Consider the following 15,976-nt stretch of genomic DNA (forward strand, 5'->3'; position numbering starts at 1 on the left):
GGGCCTATCACAAAGTGAGGGACCAGAGGCTGTGGGAGCCCACAGGTGTTAATCCAGTGCAGGGGAGGAGGGATCCTGTAGGCTTCCTGGAGACAGCCCATCCAAATGGATACCTGGTTGAGAAATTGAGATCAGTGTGATGGGGGAGGGTGGGGACAGTCTTCAGAAAGAGGAGACAGCATATGCAAACACCTGGCAGAAGAAGCTATTTCACTGGCAAGTGGGTGCCCTGCCAGAGGTTCAGTCATGAGATGAAGCTAGAAAAGTCGTCAGGGGGCCAGTTCACAAACACCAGACTGAGGAACTGGACCATTACCATGTAACCAAGAAGCTGCAGACAGTCATCTGCCTTCCTGACACCGACACAGCCTTTTCCCCTCAAATATTAAACTAATGTGTTGCAACAAATGAGATGTCAAATGTTTGCAAAGCACCCACAAGAAATCTCCGCCCAAACTATGCCCACTGGTGGGGAAAACTGGCCCAGCTCTCAGCATGGCCAACTACCACTACCCCAAATAACTGACATGGAGAACCAAACCACTGCCACCCACCCCCCACCCCTCCCTTCACAGCACTTACATACTGCCGGGCACCAGTCCTAATGCTTTACATATGTAACTCATTTAGTTCTTCCCACAATTGCTACCATCACCCCCCACTGGACAGAAAGCACAGAAAGGTTAAGCCACTTACTCAAGGTCACACAGAGAAGGAGGCTTAGTCACTCAGGGAAGGCTGACTTTCACATCCTCTTTTCTTCATGGATCCCCAGTGTGATGTGAACCGTCTTTTTCACTAACTTCTCACTCAAAAGTATGTGAGTCATGTGGACACATGCTTACATATTAAGGAAATGTTGAAAGCAGGAGACTAAAGTCAACACAGAAACACCCGAATCTGTACACTAGTTTTTGGACAGACGACCAAGGTACAGCAGAACACCACTTAGGCCAGGGTTCCCCAACCTTGGCACGAGTACTGTTTTTGGCCAAGTTACTGCTCTGGGAGGGCCTCCTGTGCACGGTATTCAGCGGCATCCCTGGCTCTACCTACCTCATACCAGTCACGTCCTTCCCTTTCTCCCTAGTTGTGATAACCAAAAATGCCCCTAGCCATTGCCAAAACTTCTCTGGGGGGTGACAAAAATCACCAACTGAGAACTGATGTACACTATCTGTAGATTGCCTAAGGTTTTAAAACCCCCACCTCACTGCCTGCTTTACAAGAAACCTTAGGCCTTTCCCAGAAAAGGAAGCCTTCCCCAATTATGAGAATTACATGAGAGGAAGACAGTGAAAGTTCACTGTTCGTTAACACGCACTTTCCATGTTAACTCATTTACGTTCCCAAACACTCTAGAGCAGGTACTAGTACTGTCGTCCCCACTTCCCAGATGAGGAACCTGAGACGTGCGTGGGATGCCCAGCGCAGTGTCTGGCACATGCTGACTGCTCATTAAGTGCTGTTGCCCGCCTTCCGGCCGCCCAGGTCCTGGCTGTAGTGCTTGTAGCCTCTCTGCTCCTGCAGGCCCTGACTCAGGTGCCTCTACATCAAGCTTTGTCATCCCTCCCTCCCTGACCAGGCCTGATACACCTGCGCCTCACAAGACGGGCCCCAGGAAATGGTGAACAAATGAATGAGTCTGATGACCAGGATTCAACCCCTCCGACAGATGCCCTTCGCTCTCAATCCTCCCTATCAAGGGCTTCTCAGGGATAGACGCAAGAGAAACTCAGAAAATAACACGCAGGAAAGGGGCACTTTGGGGGCTGGAAGGAGGCTAAGGGCTCGGACCCGGATAGGTGCTCTGATTTTTAGTTTTGGGGGCTGTACCCCGGAAAACGCTCCCTTTCACGGGTCTCACCTGCCCTCCCTCCTGACGTCCGCCTTTAACTCCACGAGGCAGAAGGCGCGCGCACTGGTTACCGACCCACGCCTGCCCACTGGGTCCACACCCCGAGTCCGAGGCGAGTGTAGAGAACCGCAAACCATCCCATCCGCGCACTCACTCTACTGCCATGCGGGGGCTGCGCGCGCCACGGCCCACCCTGGGTCCCCTCGGAACCCGGCCAGAGCGCGCGCCGCCTCTCCTTTTCCCGCCCCACTCCTTTCTCCGCCGCCCCAAGCCTCCCGACCCGCACCACAAACTCTATCATTCTCCCAAGAAAGCACCAAATCTGAAAAACAACCACTCCGGCTTTGAAATACACTGCACAGGACAATGCAGGCAGAGACGCGCGCACACACACAACAAACGCGGCTCCAACTCCTGCGCAAGCGCAGAGGAGAAAAGAGCAAGCCTGGCCTGAAGCCCTTCGTGAGCTCCGGCAGAGCTCGTGACGTCACCAGGAGGCCCGTTGTCTGAGAAATGTAAGCGTTTTGGACGTTCTGCCGCAAAAGCACTTGGGAGTTGCAGGCGGGTGGACCTGAAGCCTTCTGGGAGTCGTAGTCTGTTCAGCCACCTCCGCGTTTTCTGGGAGCCTGGACCTTCCACCAGCGCAGATTCAGCTGAGGTGAATGTTCCCTCCCGCGCGGGATGGTCCTGGTCCTTTGTCGCGCTGTCCGTAGGAGCTGATGGTCTCCATAGCTCTCTCTCAAGTATCCTGTACGGATCCCTGCAGACGTGGCACTCCCCTCCGCGATCCCTACGAAGGCCCTCTGGGTGGGAGGGCCCTAAGCAGCCACTGTCCCAGCTGACCCGCTTTGCACTCAGCGGCTGCGTGCAGTGCGAGCGCACTCTCCTCTGCCTGGGCTACAACCTACAGTGGTCAGGATTGGCCAAGGGGGCGATCCAGGCGGCCGTTGGAGCCCAGGGGAAGCGCCAGACCCAGCCCTGGGTTCAGGCAAGACTTCCAGAGCAAAGGGCCTCAATTCTACCATGCCCAAATGAAATTCCAGATTCTCTGCCCTAAACCTACCCCTCTCATACGAGTTCCCCGTTCTTACCTATTTCTCGCCTCTTCCCCACCAAATGGTCCCACTGTCCTTCCATCTGTTCATGCCAAAACCTTGGGCTTGTCCAGAGTTTTCCGTTTCTCCCATCCCCTTCCCTCCCCCAACCACGTCTTGTGTGAATCCCATCTGCTCTATTTCTAGAAGAGATCCAGAATCTCACCACGTCTCTCTACTTACACTGCTTCCCCTCTGCTCCGGGTGGCTCCTTGTTACCTAGTGGGTCACGGCAGGAGCCTCCTCAGTGGCCTGCCCTGGCCACTGTCCATGTCTATTCACACCCCGCAGCCTGAGGGATCTTGTTAACATATAAATCAGATCCGGTCACTCCACAGCTTAAAACCATCCAGTAATTCCTACCTCATTAAAAAAAAAAAAAAGTCCAAGCTTCTTATCCGGACAGCCGTCCAGCCCCCCCCGCCTCTCTTCTGGTCAGCTTCAACACATTTTCCAACCGAGTACAGACAGGCCCTTCCCTTCCTTCACTTGCTCGTAACTCGCTCGGGCACATTCTTCCCCTCCTGATCTAATGCCTGACTTCTCATTTTTCTGGCTTCATCTCAGGCGATAATTTCCCCATCTTACTCCTTGTATTTTTTAATGTGTCTTGGTTATTTCTTCCTCACCCATGGGTTGGTTCCGTCACTAGAGCTTTTTGCCTGCAGCCTTTCCCGTTTGTCCGCTACGGGGTCCCCAGTGCCTAGGATCCACTGAGTTGGTGTTTGTGGAATGAATGGAGGCCGAAGCTGAGATGGGAAGGTGCCTGGCCTGCACAGTGCTGAGGGAACAGTGTTCCAGGCAGTGGATTTACTCTGGGTGCTGTCCACGTAGCCTCTCCAGAGGCAATGTCCCCACAATTCTGAGTCGACCTGTGACCCGCTTCCCTTCTCTCCCAGTCCAGGAAAAGCTGACCCCTCTTATCCAGCTGGACCCCGCAATGCCTGCCCCTCAGTGCGCCTCCTGCCGCAAGGCCCAAGCCGCCCTGTGCCGCCCGCGCTCAGGCCAAGCGCTGTGCGGCACCTGCTTCTGCACGGCCTTCGAGGCCGAGGTGCTGCACAAGGTGGCTGCGGGCGCCTGCTGCCTCACGGCGCGGTGGTGGCCATGGGCGCCTCGGGCGGCAAGGACTCCACGGCGCTGGCGCACATGCTGCGCGAGCTGGCGCCCCGCCTGGGCATCTCGCTGCAACTGGTGGCTGTGGACGAGGGCATCGGCAGCTACAGGGACGCGGCGCTGGCCGCTCACCGGCGTGGCCCACGCCAACCTCTTCAAGGGCTGGACGATGGACACCGCGGCCCGCAGCACGGCCAGCACTGGCCGCAGCCGCTCCTGCTGCACCTTCTGCGGGGTGCTGCGGCGCCGGGCGCTGGAAGAAGGGGCACGTCTCGTGGGAGCCACGTACGTTGTGACAGGTGAACTCACACGCTGGGATAGGAGAAACTGTGGGAGGATCAGGCGCATGCTCAGGCAAGGGTGGGTGCTGGAAGGAGACTGAGGCTCGTACCCAAGAAGTGAAAAGGCGACCCTGGGTATGTCATAAGTGGTGAATCTCAGTATTGTTCAGGGCCACGGTAGGTGCGCGGCCCTCAGATGGTGTAGGGCAGGCGTGGCAAGATTTTGAGTCACTATCATCACCTTGGTGCACACTCGCGCGCGCACACACACACACACACACACACACACACAATGGCAAATGGAGAGCCGGGGGGTTCCTCTTAGAGCTGTGGTTCTCTTCTCTGCATTTTTAAATGGCATTCTTTAGGTTTCCCTCACAAAAGGAGGGGTGTGCAAGGGTGTCTCCCATCTGTCGTCTCCAACACAGCGGTGTCTTTTAACTCCTTTTCTCTTTCAGCTTCACCTCTCTGATAACTCTCTTGTTCTCTTCCAGCCATTACTTCAACAAATGACTATTGGCCATTTACTGTGTGCCAGGTACAAGCTGTGTAGTCCAGAGCAAAGTTCCTAGCCTCGGTTTCCTCTTCGGTTAAACGGGGGCATTCATACCATCTCAGTCCCGGGGATGCTGAGAACTAGGTGTGTGAAGCACTCAGACCAGAGGCTGAAAGCAGTGACCGTGATACAAGCCTTTGCTCTTGCGCACAGCACAGTCCCTGCTCCTGCCCGGTTCTCACGCGCTCACTGTAACCTGGGTGCTAATCAGGAAGATGACGCTGTGGGAGTTTGCGGCAGGAGGCCCTAGTGGGAGGAGAAAGGTGGGGACTAAGGAAGCATTTCCTGAGCGAGCCGGGACCTGAGGGCTGCGCGGGTAACCAGTGAGGGGTGAACGGAGGTTGGAGAGACGGTTCTGAGCAAAGGAAGCCGCTGATGCAAAGGCCCCGAGGAGAGGATGTGGGGCCGATGGAGAAGCCCCGGGAAGAGCAGGGTTTTACTGCGGAGACTCGGGTGTGGGATGGGAAGATGTGGAGGAAACAGGGATGTGGCTGAAATCCTGTGGCGACTGTTGTGTGGTCACTGTCCCCCATCTGCCTTCACAGGGACACCTGTGTGGGCAGCGCTGTGGAGAGTTTCCATTAAGTGCGGTTTCAACTCCTCCCGTGCGGTCTGAAGCACACTTTTAACCGAGATTGGCAGGATGTTTGTAGGGTAAAGCACGTTACCGCCTCTGTGAAAGGGCATCTAGCACAGGGCCTCCCCGGCCTGGTCAGTGGGTGGCGGTGAGGGCACCCCAATTGCTCCATGGGAGCCTGTGTATGTCCCCTCCTGTGTCTCGCTGTGCCTGCCTTGTACCTTCACTAACTGCCCCATGGTCCCCGGGATCTCCATGGCCTGTACCCCTTGCCCCTACCTGCCAGTCTCTTTCTGAGTCCTCACTGCCCCAGAAGTTTTTTGGGGGGAGGGTGTCCCCATAGCGGGGTCATCCATGCTGTGCCATTCGCCATGCCCCCTCCCTGTCTCTCTGGGTTCTGGCTGCCCCGTGGTGTCCCCTTGAGCAGCAGCCCCCCCCACCCCGTGTCCCCTCCTGACCTGCTCCCCTTCTCTCCCCCAGGCCACAACGCCCGATGACATGGCAGAGACCCTGCTCATGAACTTCCTGTGGCCACGTGCGCAACCTGCTCAAACTGCTGGAGGTCTTGCGGCCCTCTGCGGTGCTGCACCTCGTGCACTCAGTGGAGTGCCTGGCGCTGGCCCCTTCGTCCCGGCCCCCACCAGCACCTGCTCCCGCTGCGGGGGGCACTGGCCAGCTGCACGCTCTGCCAGGCCTGCACCCTTCTGGATGGCCTGGACCGCGGGCTGCCTGGCCATCAGCCCAGGCGGGCTGCCTGGACATCAGCAAGGGCCGCTGGGGGCTGGACGAGCTGGGGCCGCCTGGGGCGCATCGGGAGCAGGTCCAAACCCCAGGCTCCAAGGCCGTAGCTTCCGAGGCTGTTCCCTCCTTCTAGGGGCCACAGTTTTCTGCTTGGATCCGACCTGGGAGCTCAGGGAGCCTGCAAGTGACACTGTGAATAAGCCCCCATTATCTTTGCCCAGGACTTCCACGTGATGTCTGGAGGGGGATGGAACCAGTTACCTGTGACCCTGCAGGAGCTGGGGCCTGAGCTCCTGGGTCTGAGGGAGGAGGGGGCTGAACAGCTTCCCACTCCTGAGCGAGTAGGAGTTGGGGGGCTGCTTGCCTGATACCTCTGCCAGGTTCTCAGCCAGCCCCAGCCCTTCCTGAGCACCTGCTGTGCACAGACGTTTCCTGTTTGCCTGTAGTGGGGTAAGCAAAGCCACCTGCGTTGATGGGCACACGTCATTCACTGTAATCCTGGTGCTTCTTTGAACCCTGTGCATGCTGCAGGCACCGCCCCCTCTGTTCATTCCCACTGTCTCATCTGCTGTAGCCTGAGCACTAGCAACTGGCCTGAGGTCACCTGGATGGAGAGGAACTGAACTGGGGGCTCACACCAGGGTCTGCATGGGGCTCTTGCCCCCCACCCCTCACACCTGAATCCCTCCTGGTGTCTCTGTGATGGATGAGGAGCAGCTGGGTGGGTTCCCCAGACCTCGGCTTCTGGAGGCAGGGCTGGGTGAGCCTGGGTCAGTGATTTAACTTACCATATTTGGTCTTCGGTTTCCTCCTCTGAAAGTGGAATCGAAGCACTGTTGTGAGGATTTGGTAAAGTGCTCCATAAAATGGTGCTGACTTGGTTGTCACATTAAAGTTTGGACCCCAGGGGCTCTGGGTTTCAGGATTGCCACTTGCTGGTCCTAGCAGGTGTAAGGCCCACAAGCTTCCTGCAGGACCCCTGGGGAGACGTGGTGTTTTCAGTCCCACCTCTCAGCTTTCCTAGGCTGGTCCTGATTCAAGCCTTCCCTTCCCCATCTTCCTGCTCATATCCTCCAGGGTCTTCCTGGAAGACTCCCTGATTCTTCCACCCAACCCACACCCCATCCCCTGGGACCAGCCCTCCTGTGAGCCCATCCACAGTTTCTGGGTGTCATTTCTCCCAACTGGACTGGGCTTTCAGGGCAGAGACCAAATCTCCCTCCCCACCAGGTAACATAGCAGCCTTCTTCCAACATTTATGGAGCCCCTAATATATACACGGGTTGATGAAAAAGACAGAATGTCTTGCTTGTAGAGCTTACAGTCTTGTGGGAAGAGACTAAGAGAAGTAAATACATTCTGTGAGGACTGATGATGATGAGTGCTATGCTTAGAAAATGAAGGAACATGATCAATATCACTAGCTATCAGAGAGATGCAAATTAAAACCACAATGAGATACCACTTCACACCAGTCAGAATGGCCATCATAAACAAAGGAAGAAACAGCAAGTGTTGGAGAGGTTGTGGAGAAAAAGGGACCCTAGTGCACTGTTGGTGGGACTGCAGACTGGTACAACCACTATGGAAAACAGTATGGAATTTTCTCAGAAAACTAAAAATGGATCTGCCTTTTGACTCAGCAATTCCACTGCTGGGACTATATCATAAGAACCCTGAAACACTAACCCAAAAGAACCTATGCACCCCAATGTTCATGGCAGCACAATTTATAATAGCTAAGTGCTGGAAGCAACCTAGTTGCCCATCAGTAAATGAATGGATCCAAAAACTATGGTACATTTACACAATCAATGGAATTCTATGCAGCAGAAAAAAAGAAGGAGCTCCTACCCTTTGCAACAGCATGGATGGAGCTGGAAAGCATTATGCTAAGTGAAATAAGCCAGGCAGTGAAAGACAAATACCATATCATCTCACCTTTAACAGGAACCTAAACAACAAAACAAAGAAACAAGCAAAATATAGTCAAAGATACTGAAATAGAGGACAGGCTGATAGTGACGAGAGGGGAGGGAATTTCGGGGGAGAATGGGAAGGGTTTACAGGAACAAATATAAAGGACACATGGACAAAAACTAGGGAGGGATGGAAATGGGAGGAAGGTGGGGAGGGATGGGTGGGTGGGCTAGAATGGGAGTAAAGGACAGAAAAACATGCTTGAACAATGATTAAAATTTAAAAAAAAAAGAAAATGAAGGAACATGAGGGGAAAGGCTATGGAGGGAGCTCTTTTATTGGGGAGGTCAGGGCTCCTTTGAGGAGGTGACTTGGGTTAGAGACCAAAATAAAGCCATGGAAATTTCTAGCTGCGATGGAATATTTCATGTCAACAATCCTTATAGTGAAACCAAATGCAGGGAAGTCACACACACACACGGAAAGAAAACAGACTCTATTTGAAGACACCAAAGAGCAACCACAATCCCAGAGAAAAGGGAAGTTTAACTTGCAGGGGGGGCCAGAAGACTGAGGAACTGGCCAGAAAGTTCACACTAAGAAGTTGGAAATCTGAGCTGAATTTTTAGCAGCATCATGGGGATGGAGACAGAAATGGCATCTGGTGCTCCCAAGGCCATTGGGGCTCAAGGGGCCAAAATCCTGGGGAGCAGGAAAGAGCATTGAGGGGAGCCTAACAATGTGCTCAGATAACTCCTGGGCAGTGTCAGGGAACCCAGTAAACAAACCTTGATGTTCAGAGTCTCCAAAGGAGAGGCCCCATAACTACCTCACTTAGGACCCAAACAGAATTACAAATTAGAGTAAGGGTCATGGGCAAGTAGGCCTATTCACAAGAAGACCAGAACCCATGTTCAAATTCAATCCGACACTGGATTAATATACTCTATCTGCTTTCCAGGAAGCAAAAGTGGGGTAGCCCTAGCCACATGACCCTATTTCCATTTAAATTGTTTAAAATTAAATTTAAAGCTTCATTCTTAAGTCATACTAAACACATTAGAAGTGCTTCATAGCCACATGTGGCCAGGTGAATAGCACAGATACAGAACATTTTTATCACAGAAAATTCCATTCTGTAGTGCTATTCTAGACTTCTAGAATCCAGAGGGGGAATTTTTCAAGCACAGCCTCAAAGTCTCTACAATTTTTCACACAAAATGCCCACTATTCAATAAAAAAATTTACAAGCATGCCAGGTGACGGGACAATGACTAAACACCAGGAGGAAAACAGCATGGACGTGGTCTAGGTGATCCAGGTGTAGGAGTTTCAGGCATGGACTGATCCCACACCAGAGCCAGTAGTTGTAGAGTTTGGTAGAGGAATAATGAGAACACCATGGGTAGGAGAAGGATCAGGGCATGTGGCTGCATAGACCCTTCTGCACCCTCATCAACTCCTGTACTCTGAACTCATAGCCTGGCTGCTCCTGCAGGGACCCTAGGGGAACACAGAGGCTCAGCTGCAGCCCACACCCCTCCCCCACATGACCTCCACCATCCCTTTGGCTCACAACCCACCCCCCACAAAAGGGGCAGCAGCAGGGGCACCATATCTGCATCTGACAGGGCAGTGCAAGTCCCAGTCCCTGTGTGAGGGAAGGAAGTCCCCAGCTGTGGGCTGGGACCCATGACACCCCAACAGGAAACCCTGAATAACAGAGCTGTGGCCAGGCCTGCAAGGGGAACTTGAACTTCATAGGCTGTGGGGGTGCTGTGAAGGCTGAGAAATCATCCTGTCTCACCTCACCCCAACATGGCAAGGGGATATACCAAGGCCTCCAGAGGTGGAGAGGCTTGTCCAGATGTGAATCTAAACTGATCACCTTGCAGATGATGTTTAAGTCAAGAGGAAAGTCACCCAGGACACCACCACAGTCAGAACTGGTCCTGGTGACTTGGGGAGACTCATCATCCAATGGAAAGCAGTGAACACTCTGGAAAAGGATCAGTTAAATTTTTCTTTAGACCACCCAAGTGGTCTTAAGAAATTCAGACCCAACTCCAGTGGAGGGTGGAACCCAATGGGAGAGCTGAGCATTAATGGCCTCTGTTGGTTGATTTCCATGTGTTAATTTCTTTAATGCTCATGGCCACCTTTGAGTAGGATGCATGATCTCTGCTGTACAGAATGGAAAACAGGAACAGAAAAAATAAGTGAATTGCTTGAAGACAATGTCGTAGGAAGCACTGAAGTCTGCACTGAAGCCCAAGTCTCTCCAATCCCGTCACTTTCTTCTATCGGCTCTGCCTGCTCATGCTCTTACTGTGGCTAATGTTAATTTTACACAAGGTCTCATGCTTCACCAACTAGTCCCCAACTTCTTTCCCCCAGAGAGGCTGTGATGCCTCCAGCCAGGACCAAGCTCTGAGTGAGTCCTCATTTGCTTGTCATCTTGATCTCTGAGTACTCAGAGGTGCTGGTGGCCTCTTGGTTCTGGGGCTCCCGTGGCTTCAACCCGTGAAAACTGATGTTGGCGTAGTGGAGCTCCTGCTGTTCCTCTGATGGAGGAATATCCTTCGTGGGTGATGCTTGGTCGGGGGTCCTGTCTGGCTGGGACTTTTTCTGTGAACCCTGAGTGAAGGGGAGATGAGGAAGTTGGAGAAAAAATAAGGCAGACATGGACCTAACGGAAAGATGGGCTGATGGAACAGTTTTTCATTCATCCTCTTATTCCACACCCATTTTTTATTAACTCAATTATTTGCTCATTCATTTAAAAACATTGTAATACTGCCCTGGCTGGTGTGGCTCAGTGGACTGAACACCAGCTTGTGAACTGAGAAGTCACTGGTTTGATACCCAGTTGGGGCACATGCCTGGGTTGTGGGTTGAGTCCCCCAGCTGGGGGTTGTGAGAGGCAACCAAATCTGTCTCACATTAATGTTTCTCTCCCTCTCTTTCTACCTGCTTTCCCCTCTCACTAAAAGTAAAAAAATAAAAGAAATAAAATATAATAATACTACAAATGATTAGACTATATCAAGGGCTTAATAATCACATTCATCCTCATGGAAACCAAATATGATACTCTTATTATTTCCATTTACAGATAGGGAAACTGAGGAGAGGAGAAGCGAATTAACAAGGCAAGAATGAGCAGAAAGTAATAGTTTGATGGGGGGGGGCAGAGAGAAGTTCTGGCAACCTGTACCCAGCAGGGAGGTGAAGTGGGCTCAGTGGTCAGCAGGGCTGGGGCGCAAGACTAACCAAGGACTCCAGTAGATGAAGGAGAAGTCGACTCCCAGCTGTCTGTCTAGCTGACCACAGAGGAGCAGGTTTGGGGAAATTCTGAGCAGCTCAGTTCACACTCATTGAATGGACACACCCAGCCCCTCCCTCTATACTTCATGAGAAGGCACCCATATCACTCACCCAAGGGACTGTGCCCATGACAGGGTCTTCATCATTCGTGACCTTTCGTCTCCTGCCTGTTTGCTTCCTGTGGAATTTCACTCTAAGGGAAGAAGTCAGGAGCCACAGTGGTTCAGGCACAGGTGGGCAGGCTGCCTCCACTTCCTGAGAGGACTACTGAGGCATCCAGACCCAGGAACCTGAGTCAGAGACTTTCCTGACACCTAAGTGACTGCTCCATCCTCTGGATGACCAGGTGTTTGACTGAGACCAAACTTACATCATGATAGGCCCCTACACAGGGAGAAACTAATGCACAAGCAATCATAACAGTGTTATTCCTCAGAGACAAAAATTAGAAAAAACCCAACTATCCTTCAATGAATGAAGAGACAAATAAAATGTGTCCCATCCATACCATGGAACATTACTTGGGAATAAAAATGAATAAAGTACTAACATATATGCCTTGAAAATATAGTCTGTGAAAAAGTCAGTCACAAAGGACCATGTATTGTATGATTTTAATTATAGGAAATGCCAAGAACGGGCAAATTAAGAGAGAAGAATTAGATTACTGGCTGCCTGAAGCTGAGGGGAGGATGGTGGCAAAATGATGAATAAGGGATGTGGTTGTTTTTTCATTTGATCTAAAGGAAAAGTTTTGAAATTGACTGTGGTGATGGGTGCACGACTCTGTGACTGAACTAAATGGTGTTGACTTGCACACATTAAATATATGGGAATTTTATCTCAATAAAGCTGCTGTGCCATCTCGCCTCCAAAAGGGCCCCTCTGTAGGGACTCAGCTCTGCCTTTCTGGGACTCAGGGCCTCTCTTTGTACTCCCCATGACATAGCTCTCTGTACCTCCTCAGGATATGGACTTACATGCAAAAGGAGATGAGACACAAACATAGGAACAGTAGGGCCATGGCACCAGCACCACCAAGAGCTGCAGGAACCACTCTGGAAGTGGATGCTGACTGCCCTGCAGAGAAGAGGACGTGAGGGTCTGCACCCACCCACTCACAGCACTCTGTCTTATCTTCCCACCTTCTTGCAGATCCAGCTGTAGGTTCTGTTCAGACACCAGACAAAGGGTCCCATCCTAGCAAATCATGCCTCTCCTGACCACAGCCATTCTCTGTAGCTCCATCCTCCCTTTGATCCCTTCCTTTCTCCCTCAGCCTCTGCCCCAGCAGGCCCCTGACCTGGCAACAACAGGACACTAGCGCTCTGGGCCCCGTGGACATTCTCCGCCTGGCAGGTGAGTCTGAGGCCTGCCCTGAGCCCCACACGGAGGCTCAGGGAGCAGTTGGCCCAGGACCCCTCAGAGCTGGACAAAGCAGTGATGTTCCTGGAGTTCCCCTCCAGCAGCTCCTCCCCCAGCCACCAGCGCAGCAAGGGGGGTGGCTGGGCTTGGGAGGAGCAGCTACAGTGCAGACCCTCATCCTCCCAGGAGCAGGAGGGTCCCAGCAGCTGTGGGGGGTCTGTGGGGAGCAAGGAAAAGTATCAGTGGTCCATCTGCCTCCCAGAATTCAGATGTCCTGCCCCCTGGGGGTCCCCACACTCACAGACCATGGAGAGGTTGAGAGAGATATTTTGGGAACCCAGCCAGTGCTGAGCTTGGCAGGTGAACTGGCCTTCTTCCCCAGTCCCCATGGGAGGCAGCTCCAGGATTGCAGTGCTGGAGATGGGGTGGGTGTTCAGGGCTGGGGATGCCCGAAACCAGCTCAGCTGTGCAGGGGGGTTGCTGTCAGCCACACAGAGCAACTGTAGAGCCTCACCCTCCAGGATGGGAAGGGATGAGGTGTTTTGCAGAATCTTGAGAACTTTGGGGAGAGAAATGGAGAGAGAGAGAAAGAGAGAGAGCAAGAGAGAGAGAGAGAGAGAGAGAGAGAGAGAGAGAGAGAGAGAGAGAGAGAGAGAGGGAGAGATGAGAATATAGGGCAGCACCCACCCGTAAGAGGTAAGGGTATGAGGGTGATGATTTTCATCCCTGCTTTTCCCATATCTGATCCCATTCACACTGTGATTCCCCCTCAGGTCTATGGCAGCCCCAGGCTCAGGTCCCAGCCCCAGAGAGAGAGAGAGAGGTTCTTTCCTACCTGTGACATTTGTGAAGGACACGCCTATGGTGAGGGTCCTTGGGGCATCTGGGACAGAAAGATATGGCCCCACTTCAGAGGGGAGGATCGTCTGAAAGAGGGATGGTGGGAACTGGGAAGGTGGGATTGCTGTCCTTCTGCCCACTGCCCACCTGCACTCAGATCCATGCACAAGTGTTCTCAGGTTAGATCAGGCCCCTGTGCACTCATACACACGCATGTGCGCATGCCAGTCCTATTGCCCACAGGACACCAGCCATCCCTCTCATACTCACAGAAAACATTAAGCCAGATTGTTCTCTCTGTAGTCACCAAAGGCCGTTGGCGTTTCACCTGACAGGTGAGGTTGGTACCATGGTCCTGGGGCCTCGGGGTGAAGGTGAGCACTGAGGAGTGGAGGTTCTGGGGGTTCAGAGAGTCAAGAGCAGCTCCTGCCCAGAAGAAGATGAAAGGACTTCCCCCTTCACAGGACCCTGGCAGGCTGCAGGTCAGCTCTGTAGGGTGGCCGGACTTCAGAGGCTCCACAATGAGGATGTCTGGCTTCTGCGTAAGTTCTGAGGAGGAGAGAGGAAGGTGCTGGGGTCCCAGAGGTTGGGAACCTAGAGTATGAACCTGAGAGGGACGCCTGACTCAGGGGCTGAACTCACCCTGGGCCCTGTGTCTCTTCTGACCACCCTGGGCCCAAGGCCTGGATCAGAAAGTATCTTAGTGACCTATTCCTTTTGTAAAATCAGGTCCCATATCTCAGCATCCTCTCCTGGGCCCCTGCCATACCTGTCACCTGCAATGTCAGCTTCTTATCTTGGTAAGTATATTTCACATCATATCCTCTCTCCACTCGAAAGATGTAGATTCCTGTATCATGCTTCCTGGCGTCTCTGATGCTCAGGGAACAGTTGTTGGTCCTGGGGTCTGCAAGGAGGAATCGGCCCTGGGTCTCCCTCTTCACTGGTTTATTGAGGTTGTTTGTGGCCACAAGATAATTGTAGTCTCTGTTGTCTCCATACCGATACCAGTAGGTGTAGAGTTTGCTAGAGGAAGACCGGGAACTCCATGGGTAGGAGAAGGAGCAGGGCACGTGTATGCACAGACCCTCCTGCACCATCACCAATTCCTGTACTCCAAGCTCATAGCCTGGATCCTCCTGCAGGGACCCTGGGAGAACACAAAAGCTCAGCTGCAGCCCCAGCCACTCTCCCACTGGGTCAAACCCCTTCCCAGGACCACTCACCCCCCCACAGCAGAGGAAGCAGCAGCAGCAGCAGGGGCACCATGTCTGCTTCTCACAGGGAAGAGCGGTACTGGTCCCTGTGTCAGGGAGGAAAATGCTCAGCTGTGGGGTGGGGCCAAGGACACCCCAACAGGAAGCCTTGGGTGACAGAGCTGTGGCCAGACCTGGAAGGGGAACTCTGGCTCCACATGCTGTGGGGGTGGGGAGCAGACTAAGAAATCACCCTGTTTCAGCCTCAGCCCTCTGCCAGTTCCTCCAGGTGGCTATACCAAGGCCCCCAGAGTTTGAGAGGCTTGTCCAGATGTAAAGCTAAATGTGATCACCTAAAACAAGAGGGAGGTCACCCAGAGGACACTGCAATCAGAACTGGTCTTGCTGACTCAGGGAACACAGCCTCCAGCTGACACCACTGAATGTTCTGGAAGAGGGTACTTTTAAATTTCCTTTAGACCACCAAGTGCTGGTGGGAGAGGAAGGAATTTAGAACCAACTGCAGTGGAGGCTGGAACCAAGGGGGAAGCTGAGTGTTAAAGCCCATTGCTCTGAGGCCTCTTTGGGGACATGAGAGGCACAAGTGATGGCCTCCTGGAGTCTGGGAATCTGGAGGAGAGTGATGATGTCCCCTTCAAAGTGGGGGACATTGAAATGAGGTATGTGATGGGAGCTCTCACTCCACTCCAGGAGACCCAAATGCTGGCCCTCAGCACAGCAGCAAACCTGCCACATTAAACTCAGGAAGCTCCATCCTCAGGTCTCCTCATGAGCTCAGTACCCTTTCAGAGCCCCACAAGGGCTCCAGGGATGTGTGGGAATAACCTGCAATCCTGCTGCTCTTTTATGAGTGAAAGAAACTTGATGAACATTTTCTCAAAAATGACCATGAAGTAAAACAATTCAGAGTTTACTTATAACATGTCTTGTGATCAATGAAAGTTTCTTGAACTTCACTGGAAAGTGAAATGTCAGTCTCCTGTGCCAGAGGACGTACTGACTCTCTTTCCATTGGCTACATTACATAAATATTATATTATGATAATAATTAATAATGATTACTAACATAATATATATGTTTATTTCT

At 52.6% G+C, this 15,976-nt stretch overlaps 2 protein-coding genes and 1 pseudogene across 2 annotated transcripts in view; 1 reads left to right on the forward strand and 2 right to left on the reverse strand.

The window, feature by feature from the left end:
- The window catches only part of LOC123830264 (sialic acid-binding Ig-like lectin 5), a 37,948-nt gene extending 37,132 nt beyond the window's left edge, over positions 1-816 (reverse strand). Inside the window, exon 1 of the mRNA XM_045856319.1 lies at positions 697-816. The gene's annotated coding sequence lies outside the window, so the exon portion shown is untranslated. The remainder of the gene's footprint in view (positions 1-696) is intronic.
- A 1,610-nt stretch (positions 817-2,426) lies between these two features.
- Positions 2,427-7,648, forward strand: LOC123830266 (annotated as a pseudogene).
- A 2,511-nt stretch (positions 7,649-10,159) lies between these two features.
- Positions 10,160-14,976, reverse strand: LOC123830265 (sialic acid-binding Ig-like lectin 5). The gene is made up of 9 exons (XM_045856320.1): positions 14,899-14,976; positions 14,442-14,822; positions 13,943-14,221; positions 13,668-13,715; positions 13,134-13,391; positions 12,771-13,049; positions 12,448-12,547; positions 11,579-11,660; positions 10,160-10,777 (listed from the first exon to the last, which is right to left on the reverse strand). The coding sequence occupies exons 1-9, from the start codon at positions 14,939-14,941 to the stop codon at positions 10,583-10,585; spliced, it is 1,665 nt and encodes a 554-aa protein (XP_045712276.1). The 5' UTR covers positions 14,942-14,976; the 3' UTR covers positions 10,160-10,582.
- Between the last annotated feature and the right edge of the window lie 1,000 nt (positions 14,977-15,976).

The sequence above is a fragment of the Phyllostomus hastatus genome, unplaced genomic scaffold (assembly GCF_019186645.2).
Source record: "Phyllostomus hastatus isolate PE091 unplaced genomic scaffold, TTU_PhHast_1.1 phas_scaffold_1224, whole genome shotgun sequence".
NCBI classification, from domain to species: domain Eukaryota; kingdom Metazoa; phylum Chordata; class Mammalia; order Chiroptera; family Phyllostomidae; genus Phyllostomus; species Phyllostomus hastatus.